Here is a 15,553-nt window from a genome sequence, read left to right on the forward strand (position 1 = left end):
TTAGGAAGGTTGAAGACCAGTGGAGCTGCTGCATTCTGGATGAGCTGCAGAGGTGGGATGGTGGTAGCAGGAGACCTGCAGGAGAGATATTAAAGAGACTGGTAATTGTTCCTCTCAGAGATCATTCGATGAGCCTCTCAATGAGAGCTGTCCATGGTGCTGGTTCTGCTGCCGGTTCTATGGACCAGATGGTTCCACAGCGAGCTTTCCCAATAACTCTCACGTGAGCTTAATGAGAAGCAGAGACTCAGCAGAGATGTCCCTCAGCTGTTCTGCACCGGCAGAGATTTGATGGTGGTCGGTTCCTCGTGGATTCTGGTTTGGCCAAAGTACGGATCAGCGTTTATGAAGGATAATCCCATTTGACCTTCAGAGGTGAGATGATCCGACAGAGACGTGCAGTGATCTGACAAACCAGACCTCCCCACTGAGTAGACCTCCACCCAGAGTGGACCTCCACCCAGAGTAGACCTTGACCGGAGTAGACCTCCACCCAGAGTAGACCTCTACCCAGAGTAGACCTTGACCGGAGTAGACCTCCACCCAGAGTGGACCTCCACCCAGAGTAGACCTTGACCGGAGTAGACCTCCACCCAGAGTGGACCTCCACCCAGAGTAGACCTTGACCGGAGTAGACCTCCACCCAGAGTAGACCTCTACCCAGAGTAGACCTTGACCGGAGTAGACCTCCACCCAGAGTAGACCTCCACCCAGAGTAGACTACCACCCAGAGTAGACCTTGACCGGAGTAGACCTCCACCCAGAGTAGACCCCCCCCCCCCGAGGAGGAAAAGCGGCAGGTGTTGAATCAGCTTTGCTTCACTTAGAAGATGGATGCGCTGGCTTCTTCCTGATCCAGCAGAAACCTTCACATCAGAGGTCACCGCCCCACCCCCCCCCCCACCTCCGTCGGCCTGAATGGCGACACTCGCTCTCTCGGCGGGAGAATTATTCACGGCGCGGGAGGAGAAGGTCGGCGCTAACGAGCGGGGCGACGCCTCCTGGGTGGAAGGAGGTCAGCGGTTGGCTCTCAGGTGTCCCGCGTTTACCTGATTGGCTGGAAGAGAACGACGGGCGATTTAGAGGAACACTGATCTGTAGAAGGATCACTCGCCGCTGTAGAAACGCTCTGCACGGGTTGTGGAGGATGAGCTTTAAACCCAGCAGAAGAAGTTGACGTGCAGGACGTTTATTGCATCATGATTGATGCATTAATATGTTTTAGCATCATTAGTACTTTTTCTGTTTTCTACTCAATATTCTACTCATTTGGTTTAGCTTTTTAATTAATACAATAATAATTTATAATTGTTTTTCTGGATGTTTAAGAAGGAGCATCAAACATATGAATCCCTCTGGGATCTTTCATGTTCTGAAAAGATGTAAAACTAAAAACTAAATAAAACTACTTTAGGCAACTTGTTTGAGATTTTTCTAGACAATATAAATACAGAAATATATTAATCAAATGAAGAGAAAACATTCGGTACTGTTGAGCAAACGTGTGCCGCGATTACTCGTTAAGACACACGCACACACACACGTACACACACGCACACACACACACGTACACACACGCACACACAGTAATATGCACAAACACACATGTGAACCTGACAAGTACAGATGCATCGTTTGCCTGTGTGCAGGCAGATAAACAGAAATAGGTCACATGGAAAAGTAAATATCCACAGATGAAGTCTCACACACACACACACACACACACACACACACACACAGACACTTTGGGGGGGTTGGATTAACTGCCCCATTGGTCCTTAAATGTCAACTCATTGGTTAATGTTGTGAAGATGCACGACACACAACTGAGAGGGAATGTGTGTGTGTGTGTGTGTGTGTGTGTGTGTGTGTGTGTGCGTGCACACGCGTGTGTGTGTGTCTGTGTGTATGATGTGCAGCAGCACCTGCTGTGGCAGACAAAGTACCCTTGAGCAAGGCGTGGCCCGATATCGAACTTCCGGCAGTCCGTCTTTTCGTGGTGTTTTTTGTTTTCAGAATAAAAGTCCAGCTCTTGTGTGGAAGCAGAACAACGATGACGCAGAACTCAAACACGTCTTTACTGGAGAACAACAACTTATAATGATATAAATAGTGAAAAAAGAAACACAATTCTTTGATCGAACACTTGAATCCGTAAATGAAACCGTTTAAACCAGTTCTACGACGTGAGACATTAGAATGGATTCTGTGTTCACTTCCTGGAGTCCAGTCAAAGTTTAACGTCACATGACTGCTGGTCTCAGCTGTTCAGAGCACACACACACACACACACACATTAATAATAACTCTGATTGAGTGTCACATTTCCACTCGCTTGTTGTCATCAGATAAGAAAAGAAAGGCCTGTTTGTTTCCACGGCAACAGGAAGCCGATGTAATCAGAGCCCCAAACCACGGAATCAGAATCAGACATCTGAAAACTTCTGCCAGATTTAAAAAAAACTCAAATGTAAAGAAATCTCAAGGGACGTCTGACGGAAACACCACATAACACCTGCTCTTCATTAAGCTCTTCATTAAGCTCTTATTCTTTATTCCTGAATTAATAACGTACAAGTATCAAGAGTCAAAAGACGAGGACAAAAAGACGAATGAACTCTCTCCCTGTGGGTGTCTCTCTCTCTCCCTGTGGGTGTCTCTCTCTCTCCCTGTGGGTGTCTCTCTCTCCCTGTGGGTGTCTCTCTCCCTGTGGGTGTCTCTCTCCCTGTGGGTGTCTCTCTCTCCCCGTGGGTGTCTCTCTCCCTCAGTCTGTGTGTCCAGGTTCCGGTGCTGTGACGTGGACACCTCGGTGGGTTTGGGTCAGCGATGGTGGAGACTGAGGAAGACGTGTTATCAGATCGTAGAGCACAGCTGGTTCGAGTCCTTCATCATCTTCATGATCCTCCTGAGCTCCGGAGCGCTGGTAGGACACTTCACACTGGTCTGCTTCACTTCACACTGGTCTGCTTCACTTCACACTGGTCTGCTTCACTTCACACTGGTCTGCTTCACTTCATACTGGTCTGCTTCACTTCATACTGGTCTGCTTCACTTCACACTGGTCTGCTTCACTTCACACTGGTCTGCTTCACTTCACACTGGTCCTACTTTACTGAACTAATGTTTCTGCCCAGAAGCTCTCGTTGAGTCGCCCCAGACAACAACGTCATTGATGACCTCTGCCTCTCTGCTGCCCCCCCAGGCCTTCGAGGACATCTACATCGAGCAGAGGAAGGTAGTGAAGGTGGTGCTGGAGTACGCAGACAAGATCTTCACCTACATCTTCATCCTGGAGATGTTGCTCAAGTGGCTCGCGTACGGCTTCAAGAAGTACTTCACCAACTACTGGTGCTGGCTGGACTTCCTCATCGTCGATGTGAGATGTGTGATGTGCGATCGACTACTGAAATGTTTGGTGGCCAAGACTATTTTGTACTGAAAGGCAGCAATTTACTTACTATTTATAATTTTGCTGGTAACCGTGTTATAAAAGCAATAAGGTACTTGAGGCAGAACTTTCAAAGGTCAAAGGACCAGGCTTCTTTCGACTCCCTCGTCTCGGCTTCCTCTCCTGGGGGAGTCTCTCCTCTAATCCAGTCTCTGCCTCCCATTGGTCTAGTAGTTAACCGTCCCGCTTCTGTCTCCGTGTCTGTCCCTGTGTCCCCTCCAGGTCTCCTTGGTCAGCTTGGTGGCCAACACGTTGGGTTATTCAGACTTTGCAGCCATCAAGTCTCTGCGGACCCTGCGGGCCCTGCGGCCCCTGAGGGCCCTTTCCAGGTTCGAAGGCATGAGGGTAAGAGCCCAGTATTGGTACAACAACCCCCCCGACATTCATTTAAAGAAAGCCGGGGGCTGACTCGTGATGCATGCTGGGAAAGAAGTCCGAGCCTTCACTCTTCCACGATCGTCTCCCCCTCTTCTTCTTCTTCATCTCCTTTGTGTGAAATAAATCCACGATCTGCTGCTCAGCCGGGGCTTCTGGGTGGGAGCAATGCATTGTGGGTGTAATGAGGAGGGCAGGAGGAGCAGGCAGTTTATTTATCTACATATTTAAGTATTCATTCATGTATCACAAACGGATGTTTTAATGTCAATTTATTCGAAACTGACGCCGAATCACATGTTTGTATTTATGTGTCAAACTCATTAAAGTACATTAAAACTTCATGAAGTAGGGTCCTTTAGTGGAAGTACCGCGTCACGTCCTAAATGTCCCTCAGTCGTTGTCCCTGAGGATGAACCTCTTGTCCCCCCCAGGTGGTGGTGAACGCTCTCATTGGGGCCATCCCCTCCATCATGAACGTGCTGCTGGTCTGCCTCATCTTCTGGCTCATCTTCAGCATCATGGGCGTCAACCTCTTCGCCGGGAAGTTCGGCCGCTGCGTCAACCGCACAGGTCACATCCACGAGGCGGCGCTCGTCAACAACAAGTCGGAGTGCGAGGCCCTCAACGACACAGCTCGCTTCTACTGGACCAAGGTCAAGGTCAACTTCGACAACGTGGGGGCCGGCTACCTGGCGCTGCTGCAAGTGGTGAGGGTTGTTTTCTGTCTTCTGCTTTGGCCGCTGATACTATACCTGATACTTTAGTCTCCTGATATTTTAGTCTCCTGATACTTTAGGCTCCTGATACTTTAGTCTCCTGATACTTTAGTCTCCTGATACTTTAGTCTCCTGATACTTTAGGCTCCTGATAGTTTAGTCTCCTGATACTTTAGTCTCCTGATACATTAGTCTCCTGATACTTTAGTCTCCTGATACTTTAGGCTCCTGATACTTTAGTCTCCTGATACTTGAGTCTCCTGATACATTAGTCTCCTGATACTTTAGTCTCCTGATACTTTAGGCTCCTGATACATTAGTCTCCTGATACTTTAGTCTCCTGATACTTTAGGCTCCTGATACTTTAGTCTCCTGATACTTTAGGCTCCTGATACTTTAGTCTCCTTATACTTTAGTCTCCTGATACTTTAGTCTCCTGATACTTTAGGCCCCTGATACTTTAGTCTCCTGATACTTTAGGCTCCTGATACTTTAGTCTCCTGATACTTTAGTCTCCTGATACTTTAGGCTCCTGATACTTTAGGCTCCTGATACTTTAGTCTCCTGATATGCTTCCCTGTTAACTCACACCGTTCTATCGTTCTTCGTCCAAGTCTTGCTTCGTCTCTCTTTACTCTCCGTCTTTCCATCATCCGCCATTAAACACAACATGGACAACGACAATTATTCAACCTCTGCATCTTCTCCTCCTTTTTCCATCTCCCCATCATTTTGCTTCCTCTCTGTCTCTCTCTCTCTCTCTCTCTCTCTCTCTCTCTCTTTGTCGCCCACCACCAGAGTCCTGAGAGCCTCCAATCAATCAGAGTCTGAGAGGCTTTTATTTTTAGAGCGACTCCAGCCAAGTGGGTGGGAGACGGAGAGACGGAGAGACGGAGGGAGGGAGGGAGGGAGGAAACGTAAGAAAATATGTTCAAACTGTAAATGGAAAAGAAGATGGAGACAGAGCGAGGAAGAGATAATGAGGACGGGGAGATCCATGAAAAAGAGGAAAGATGTTTGAGATTTTTATTTAGTATCTTCGGCTCCGGAAAGTGGCACAAAATATCATTAACGTTCCTCCAAAGTCATCGATACGAAGGACACATCGATCAAATCGTATCCAGAGGTGATTTTAAATCTGATTTTTAACCTTTAGTGACGGCAGCAATGAGTCCTGGAGAAGGAGGCGAGATGGAAGCGGGGGGGATGGAGGGATCAAGAAGAAGAATTTGTCGGCTCAAGGAAACTGGAGAGCGCAGGCTCCCTGTGTTTGGCCGGTTGCCGTGGCAACGGTTGGTGGAGGCAGCCCTTCCATTAGCATCTGCAAATAGCGCCACGCTGCAAAAAGGAAACAAAACCCCCAAAATTATCCAGGAAGAACTCTGGATCAGTGGACATCTGAAACCTTGAGTCCTCAGTTAGTGTTAAATGATTAGATTCCTTACAGTGATGATCAAAGAAAGAGTTATTGATCCATGAAGCATTCAGGGCAGCGACATTGTGTCTACGTGTAGCCGCACAAAGTAGTCTTTGGGAAGCCTTCTGCTTCCTGTTTGTATCGCAGAAGTATTGACCAATCACGTGAGCGGGAATCAATTGATCGCAGGTGTTCAGTCTGCGTGGAGAGCAAAATGGTTAAGTCGGCCCGAAATGCATTCTGGGAACCCGGCCGCAATCATCTGACAAGGATTTGTGTCTTTCTCTGTAGTTATTCTGTGTCTCTTTGAAGTTGTTTTGTGTTTTTGTGTTGTATAAGTACCATATGATGTACAAGTACCACAGAATTATACTGATTATATACGTTAAAAAATTGGTGTCCGATCCCGTCATCTTCTACAGCGTGCCACGTCTCGTGCAGCCCATAATAATAACAGGTGGTAACCCATGGCGACGGGCTGATTTTAGGCCTGAGTGACGGACGGCAGGCGCCCACTCAGACCTCTGCTTTCCACCTGCTCTTTATCTCTGAAGCCTGACTGATCTGTCATTGACTAAAGCAAACGTGGCGTCTGTTGGTGATTCACAGGACGTGGTCTTGTGTGTCGAGGTGCAGAGAAATGACAACCGGAAGTTTCTACGTCTTTCTTCTATGAACCAGTCTCAGCGTAGTCCTGATCCTCTATGAACCAGTCTCAGTGTAGTCCTGATCCTCTATGAACCAGTCTCAGCGTAGTCCTGATCCTCTATGAACCAGTCTCAGCGTAGTCCTGATCCTCTATGAACCGGTCTCAGTGTAGTCCTGATCCTCTATGAACCGGTCTCAGCGTAGTCCTGATCCTCTATGAACCAGTCTCAGCGAAGTCCTGATCCTTTTGTCTAACACTCCATCCTTTCTCCAGTAGCTTTTGTGGTGTCCTGAAGAAGAACATCTCGTCCTGCGATCCTGCAGTAGATTCCATAGATTATTATTTGTAATCGTCATATTCATCACTAATCACAGTTCAATCTCTTTGTCTGTTTTGTTTCCAAGGCCACCTTCAAAGGCTGGATGGACATCATGTACGCAGCAGTGGACTCACGAGCCGTAAGTCAAAGAGACGTTTCCAGTTCTAAGGAAAAGGTCAAATGAAGGATTCTATTATTAAAGATTAAACTCAATAATTATACAGCGAAAAAGATTTAAATAGTTGCTGAATCTGAAATAAAAGACAGAAATTGGGTGAAATTAAAGTGCAAGTTGTTTGCGATCAGATAAACATGAAGGGACAAGAGGGACGAGACAAAAGACAAGATGTTTGATGAGGAGACCAAACAGGAAGTAAACGTTTGTGTTCCTGTCAGGTGGAGGAGCAGCCCATCAAGGAGATCAACCTCTACATGTACCTGTACTTTGTCATCTTCATCATCTTCGGCTCCTTCTTCACCCTCAACCTCTTCATTGGTGTCATCATCGACAACTTCAACCAGCAGAAGAGAAAGATGAGTCCAAAACAAATAAATACAAAACACAACTACACAATAACACGTTGCTGTCTTCACCTAAAGTAGTAACCTCTCCTACCTGTGTCCCTTTGTGGTTGTTTTGTCCCTTTGTGTTTGTTTTGTCCCTTTGTGGTTGTTTTGCCTCTCTTTGTGTTTGTTTTGTCCCTTTGTGTTTGTTTTGTCCCTTTGTGGTTGTTTTGCGTCTCTTTGTGGTTGTTTTGTCTCTTTGTAGCAGTTTTGTGACTTTGTTGTGTATTGGTAACCCACCCAGCGTGTTGTTGTGTAAAATAACGGTGTCGTTGTTTGTTTACTTAGGAGGACAGGACATCTTTATGACGGAGGAGCAGAAGAAGTATTACAATGCCATGAAGAAACTGGGCTCCAAGAAGCCCCAGAAGCCGATCCCAAGACCTCTGGTACCGCTCTGAAACTCTCTGAAACTCTCTGAAACGCTCTGAAACTCTCTGAAACGCTCTGAAACTCTCTGAAACTCTCTGAAACGCTCTGAAACTCTCTGAAACTCTCTGAAACGCTCTGTAACTCTCTGAAACGCTCTGAAACTCTCTGAAACTATCTGAAACTCTCTAACTCTCTGAAACGCTCTGAAACTATCTGAAACTCTCTGAAACTATCTGAAACTCTCTAACTCTCTGAAACGCTCTGAAACTCTCTGAAACTATCTGAAACTCTCTGAAACGCTCTGTAACTCTCTGAAACTCTCTGAAACTATCTGAAACTCTCTGAAACTATCTGAAACGCTCTGTAACTCTCTGAAACGCTCTGAAACTCTCTGAAACTATCTGAAACTCTCTGTAACTCTCTGAAACGCTCTGTAACTCTCTGAAACTCTCTGAAACGCTCTTGAAACGCTCTGAAACGCGCTTCTTCAATGTGCTTCAGTTGATCAGCGAGTCTCTGAAATAACTATTTCTTTAAAGAAACTGAAGGGATTTTTCTTTGAGCAAAATAAAATACCTGTTTTCACAATATTGTTGCAAAAGTGAGTTCATAAATAGACTAAAAGTAGATTAATGAAACAAATGTCTCCCCAGAACGCCGTGCAGGGCTTCTTCTTCGACCTGGTGGGGAAGCAGGCCTTCGACATCATCATCATGGTGCTGATCCTCTTCAACATGATCACCATGATGGTGGAGACGGACGAGCAGTCGCCCCGGATGGAGCGCATCCTCAACAACATCAACCTGGCCTTCATCATCGTCTTCACCTTCGAGTGCCTCTTGAAGATCGTGGCGCTGCGATGCTACTTCTTCACGGTGGGCTGGAACATCTTCGACTTCGTGGTCGTCATCCTCTCCATCGTCGGTGAGCTCGGCGGCTTTCTGACAGCGAAGATGTGACGAGCTCATAGAAGCGCTGCAGTAGTAACTCCACCAGGGTCACATGACCTCATGTCCACCAGAGGGGCGTTCGATGACCTGTTTGTGCATCAGACAAGTAAACGTTGTTGTGTCACAGACATCTAGCCGAGTGTGTGTTGTGTGTGTGTGACACAATGTGCGCCTTACAATTACCTCGCTGACAAAATGACCACCCGGGCGGCCTTGATGTTCCCTCTGCACCAAGGTCCCGTGTGGTCATTTACAGCCCCGCACGCCGGGAACACACATGACATAACCGAGGCAGCGCGGACCCACGAGGCGGGTCACTCAGCTATCGGCGTTGTGACCACATCGTGTGCGTGTGATTATGTGTGTGTGGTTGCGGCGGAGACGAGGCTGCCTGGGGGAGGTGAAGGTAACGGCAGCAATCAGAGGTGCCAGAGGGCGCTCCCTGGGGACAAATCAAACATGATTGACCCGTTACATCAGCCGTGTGTGTGTGTGTGTGTGTGTGAGGGATGTGTCAGGATGGGAGGGGGGGGGGCAGTTGATATACTACGTGATGGTGATTCCCCCTCGATTCTCCCCCCGCTCATCTCGTCCGTCAGCCGTAAATGGATGAAAGGTGGCGATGTGCGCGGCGCTTTGAGTTTATCATCCCGGATAACAAGGAGAAGACGCTTGAATTACAGAGTCCAGAACCCATTTCAGCCCTCCAGAACCCATTAATCAAGGTGTGGCTGCCACGCGTCAACGGGGGTATCCGAACGGAGGGCTTTTAGATGATGTAACGCTCAGGAATGGCCTCACACGAAAGGACGATGCTGGCCAACTAATGGTCTTGAGCTCGTCCATTTCAGCCCATTTAACTGCAAAGAGCTTCACTGGTGGCAGATGAAATGATCCCGTAGCAAAACCCTCCAGATCGTGTCCATCTTATCAGCAGATTGAAGCGTTTAAGGGCTCCTTGTTGGGACGTCATCATGTTGTCATCGAGTAGTACAAAAGAAAATGACAATCGCTGTTCTTCCAACTCGTATTAAAACTAGCGTGCTGCAACGTCACCGTGACAACGCTCTACATGAAGGACTTTTTGTTGATTTGCTTTGTTATTGTTCTGTTAATCTAAACTGTAACTAATTCAGCGTTGGCCGAGCTGGATCTGACCTGCAGGTCCGCAGATGAACTTTTTTCTTCCCTGTGTTTCAGGCATCGTGCTCGCCGACATCATCGAGAAGTACTTTGTGTCGCCAACGCTGTTTCGAGTGATCCGATTGGCCCGCATTGGACGGATCCTGCGTCTCATCAGAGGCGCCAAAGGCATCCGGACGCTGCTGTTCGCCCTCATGATGTCCCTGCCCGCCCTGTTCAACATCGGGCTCCTCCTCTTCCTGGTCATGTTCATCTACGCCATCTTCGGCATGGCCAACTTCGCCTACGTGAAGCGGCAGGCGGGGATCGACGACATGTTCAACTTCGAGACGTTCGGCAACAGCATGATCTGCTTGTTCCAGATCACCACCTCGGCCGGCTGGGACAGCCTGCTGAGCCCGATCCTCAACAACTCGCCCGAGGAGTGCAACCCCAACGTCCCGCACACCGGCACCACCGTGCGGGGGAACTGCGGGAACCCGTCGGTGGGCATCACCTTCTTCGTCACCTACATCATCATCTCCTTCCTCATCGTGGTCAACATGTACATCGCCATCATCCTGGAGAACTTCAGCGTGGCCACGGAGGAGAGCACCGAGCCGCTGAGCGAGGACGACTTTGAGATGTTCTACGAGGTTTGGGAGAAGTTTGACTCGGAGGCCACGCAGTTCATCGAGTACGCCAAGCTGTCCGACTTCGCCGACTCGCTGTCGGAGCCGCTGCGCATCAGCAAGCCCAACAAGATCAAGCTGATAACCATGGACCTCCCCATGGTCAGCGGGGACAAGATCCACTGCCTGGACATCCTCTTCGCCTTCACCAAGCGCGTGCTGGGCGAGTCGGGCGAGATGGACGCCCTCAAGCAGCAGATGGAGGAAAAGTTCATGATGGCCAACCCCTCCAAGATCTCCTACGAGCCCATCACGACCACCCTGAGGAGGAAGCAGGAGGACGTCTCGGCCGCGGTAATCCAGAGGTGCTTCCGCAGGCACCTGGTGCGGCGGCAGCTGAAGGCCGCCTCCTACCTGTACCGCCAGATCACCACGCCTCGGCACGCCGGGGTAGAGGGCGAGGACGCATTCGAGGAAGCGCCAGAAAAGGAGGGGCTGATCGCCGCCATGATGAGGGAGAACTACGGCTCCAGCTCGCTGGGGACGGTGTCCTCCACCTCCTCCCCGCCGTCCTACGACAGCGTGACGCGAGCCACGTCGGAGATCTTCCACCCGCTCGTCATCACGGTGGAGACGGAGGTGGAGACGGCGGTGGAGACGGCGTTGGAGACGGAGGTGGAGACGGCGGTGGCCGGCGACGGCGGTGTTTGCTGCAGGGAAGAACCGAGCGAACGACCGGCGGTGGCCAGAGACCCTCGCGGGCGGCAGGAAGCGGTACCATAGCGTGGACCAAATATGAGGAGGTCCTGGTCTTCTGGGTTAGGCCCGTTTGATTGATCTTTTGTTTTACTGAATGTACCACGGCCGAGGAGGCGGAGCCGGGTGGAATATCTGCTACCTTTCCATGTTGATTCCGTTAGAGGTTCCTGAACTCACTTTTGGAGTTTCTTAAAGGAGAGGGCGGAGTCAACGCCGCCATTTCCTCAGAGTGAAAGACACAAGCGTAGATCCCGTCAACCTCCGTCTGACCTTTGACCTCAGCCATAAGGGTGTCAGAACAAGTATATCAGATGCCCATCATTTAAGGGCCTGGGGGGGGCGGGGTGCCTCCCCGCAGGTGATCAATACTCAGAATGAGCGACGGCGTTCCTGACTCTCGGGAGAGGAGGGGCGCCGACGATGATTTCAAGATGTTTTCGTAGTAAAAGTAGAACTTGTCTCCAGTCTTTAAATAGCAATTTGATTATTGCTATTTTTTATATTTTTTAGAGTAAGTTGAAGAAGAGAACAATAGGCGGCCTTGTTGCGTACGGCCAGTAGAAGAAGAGTAAAGGGGCGGAGTCAGGGCACAAAAAGCAAACAAAAACAGCCGAGAAGCGACTTCGACTATCGTTTTGCACTTTTGAGTTTACACGTTGATTGACTTTAAGTTGTGGACCAGGCGCTTCCTCCTGGAGGTTCGTCTAAACGTCTCTCTGCTTCTTACAAAAATAGAGTGTGTTATAATTTAAAGTCTGGCTGAAGCTAAAATAAATGTTGCACCAAATACTAAATTGTTATCAACCACACGGCCGAAATGTAATGATTCAAAAAATGACCAGTGACGTGAAATGAATCTGGATCAAGTGCTAATTTTATTAACCAATATAAGAGTTCCAATATGATTTCGATGGTTAAAAGTGAAGTGGAACTCGTCGCGTGAATTCATTATTCACTTAAATCAAATTTCAAAATAATTCAACCAAGCTTCTCTGAAGAATCAAACATTCGCATCATGCGTCACGTCGGTTCATCTCCTTCATCCTTTAAACTTAACGAATGTGCTTAACGTCGCCCTTTGACCTTCAGCGACGACCTTCTGGACGAATCACCGGCCTGAGTCCGACTCAACTCGGAGTCCAAACGGCGTCTTCATCATCTTCATCGCTTCGTTTAGACTGCTCCCCGCTTCCTTTTCTGCTCCCCGCTTCCTTTTTTCTGCTTCCTGTTCTGCTCCCTGCTTCCTTTCCTGCTTCCTGTTCTGCTCCCTGCTTCCTTTCCTGCTTCCTGTTCTGCTCCCTGCTTCCTTTCCTGCTTCCTGTTCTGCTCCCTGCTTCCTTTCCTGCTTCCTGTTCTGCTCCCTGCTTCCTTTCCTGCTTCCTGTTCTGCTCCCTGCTTCCTGTACCGACCCTTTGAACGTGGCACATAGATGAGCTCTGAGTCCCTTTGTGGCCACACTGCATATTTAAAACGATTTTTAAAACAAAACAATTTCAGGAATCAACATCACTCCTTTCTTTTTTTTTTGAAGTTTGAAAGTAGACTCTTCGGAAGAACTTAACCCCGTTGAGCTACGTATTTACTTATTTATGAGCTCTCACCTGCGAGTTTTCTTATTTATTTCCCTTTGCACGCTGTCGAAGTCGAGCGAGCTGCTCTCCGTCCATTTTGCACAGAAACTAGAATAAGTCAGAACAGACCCGCGTCTAGCAATAACGGATGAAACCTTTTTAAGTGAGTTCTTTTGAAGTGTGTGTGTGGGGGGCACGAGGGGGGGGGGGGGGGGGGGGCTCTCACTGCATGAAGCTGGTTCAACGTGCACAACAACACGAGCTCGGCCCGGTTCCCCTGACGGGGAGTTTCGTTTCTACAGTGAGACAAAGTGTCAAAGCACACGTCAGTGTGTGTGTGAGTGTGTTTGTTCAGTCGGCTTTGAACATCAATATTTCGAGCCTCTGTCTGTCCGTCCCCCCCCCCCCCCCCCCCCCGACCCCCCTTTACTAAACGCTTTACTGAAAGTAAAAAAGAACAAATAAGAGTTTCTACAGCTCCTGCTGCGAATAGATAACCATATAAACTAGGTACTAAGACACTGCGGAGGCGTATTTCAGGTTGCCGTTGTGCTGAAGGGCTGTTTTCAGTAGCAATAGACCCAGAGTGTGCCTGCTACACATGACCCCCCCCTCCAAGCCAAGCCATGCCCCCCCATTGGTCGACTGGGAACTAGCAGCACAGCGTTTGGCCGATTTAGACGTTTGCTTTTAAAAACGGTCCTATGAACTGAAGTCTGCAGGAAAGTGCAGTTTGGAGGATGCTGGGGGTCCTGAGAGGTCCTGAGGGGTCCTGAGGGGTCCTGAGAGGTCCTGAGGGGTCACTGGAGGAAATGTTTGCAAAGACTGACTCGCTTCAACATCTCCGGCTCACCAGAGTCTCAAAATATCACAACGGAGAAAAAGAAATGCACAAATTTGTGCCCTCGCAGCCTGAGGGGCCTTTACACACTGGGGATTGTGATGAATTAAAGAAACCAAAAATGCAAAATATTTGCATTAAGGTGATTCCTACCAGCAGCTAAAGTGAATTTTAAATAATTGCACAACTTTTAAATGGAAGGTTTCAACAGATCTGTGGCCACCGTCCCTGTGGTTAACAGCTGTATGTACGGGGCTTTTATTGTGAAGTCTATGCAGCCTCCTAGTTGCAGTTGTGCACTACAGCCTGTGTTTTGAATGTGTCCTTTCCGCACGGACGTACATGATTGGTTGATGCCTTAATAATCAGCCATGTTATGAGAGAGAAGACGGTGAAAATGTATTAACATTAGCAAGTTAATCTCCCGAATAAAAAGGACAAAGCGCCCCGGTGTGTAAAGAACTCGAAGCGGCATTCACACAAACCAGTTTGGAGGGTTTCTTAAAGGGACAGTGTGTGGGGTTCAGTGCCATCTAGTGGGGAGGTGGCAGATTGCAGCAAACAAATCCCCTCCCTCTCTTTGCTGATGGAGAGAACACGAGAGTCGCCGGTGTTTGGTTTGTCCTTCCGGGCTCCTGTAGAAACACGGCAGACTCCGCCTCCTGCTGGAGGTTTGAAGGGCTCATTCTAAGCTGATTATAAACTCATGGAAACACAGTGAGGAATATTGTAATACATTTCTGCCGATAAATACCCATGAATGCTACACGCTGCTCGCGTAGTCCGCCGCTGGCGCCGCGCGGGAGGATTCTTGTGAAAGCCCGCAGAACTTTAGTGAACTTGAACCTCAAACATCTGGTTTCCACCGAGCACAAGAGATAGTGAAGGTAGAAGGCTCGACAGTTTGTTCACATGAAGACCAACAGCTCTCCGTACCTGAAGGGAAAGGAAAAGATCGGCCTCCCGTAAGCAAATATGAACTCTTACTTTGGAGGGAAACCGCCCACGCTCCGAGCTGTGGGGTCAGTCCATGTGGTGCTACCGGGGGGATCGGGAGAGTCCATATTAAGATCAGAAGGGGGGGTTGTTGAAACTCGGACTGAGAATCTCTGCTCCTTCCTGCCTTCTTTTACCTGTTTCAAAACCAAAAGCTGCTTTGTCACTTTCAAAATAAAAAGACAAAACACCCACGGAACCAACGCAGAGGAAACATGCACAGAAAACCAGTTTCATTGTTCATTATTATTACTATTAACTGTGTGATAAATGCAATACTACAGTTATGTAAACAGGTAGTGATGCTGTATGTTATTTACAGTATGACGTAATAACAATGTTTTAACTTTTTCCGTCGTCATGGATTTGTTTGTTTATTCCGGGCATCTTCTCACTTCTTAAACTACCGTCGCCCCGTTTACACCACGGCTGGTTTCACCATATGAGTCATCATATCAGCCCCCGCAAACCGCATATCTCAAGAACGTTGCCTTTTCAGGACCTCCCCCGGAATTCTCCTTTGATCCAGTTGAAATTGGGAACTTTCTTCTCATCGATTATGTTGATTTGGAGACAAAGAAAAAAAATCCCGTTGAAAAATAGAAATCACTAAAATCAGATCCGAGCAGCTCTGCCTGAGAAGATTCACGTCCCAGTTGGAGGAGGAAAACTTTGTAACTCCGGGATTTCAATTAAAAAAACTTCATAAAAAGTTGAAATTTGACTTTTTTTAAATGTCTACAGTTTTCCACATATTTAATCCCAAAGCGAGTTGCAAGGTTTTCCTCCGCACAAACCGGTGAAACCTCGGTGTAAAGG

General features: G+C 48.3%; 1 protein-coding gene across 1 annotated transcript in view; it reads left to right on the forward strand.

Annotated features, from left to right (window-relative positions):
- Window positions 1-12,630, forward strand: part of LOC120813002 (sodium channel protein type 3 subunit alpha-like) — a 70,363-nt gene extending 57,733 nt beyond the window's left edge. Inside the window, exons 23-31 of the mRNA XM_078096374.1 lie at window positions 2,769-2,923; window positions 3,203-3,376; window positions 3,671-3,793; window positions 4,258-4,533; window positions 7,013-7,066; window positions 7,324-7,461; window positions 7,776-7,880; window positions 8,517-8,787; window positions 10,014-12,630. Of these exons, the coding sequence (XP_077952500.1) occupies window positions 2,769-2,923; window positions 3,203-3,376; window positions 3,671-3,793; window positions 4,258-4,533; window positions 7,013-7,066; window positions 7,324-7,461; window positions 7,776-7,880; window positions 8,517-8,787; window positions 10,014-11,350 (2,633 nt within the window). The 3' untranslated portion in view covers window positions 11,351-12,630. The remainder of the gene's footprint in view (window positions 1-2,768; window positions 2,924-3,202; window positions 3,377-3,670; window positions 3,794-4,257; window positions 4,534-7,012; window positions 7,067-7,323; window positions 7,462-7,775; window positions 7,881-8,516; window positions 8,788-10,013) is intronic.
- The last annotated feature ends 2,923 nt before the right edge of the window (window positions 12,631-15,553 follow it).

This window comes from Gasterosteus aculeatus, chromosome 21 (assembly GCF_964276395.1).
Source record: "Gasterosteus aculeatus chromosome 21, fGasAcu3.hap1.1, whole genome shotgun sequence".
Lineage (NCBI taxonomy): Eukaryota > Metazoa > Chordata > Actinopteri > Perciformes > Gasterosteidae > Gasterosteus > Gasterosteus aculeatus.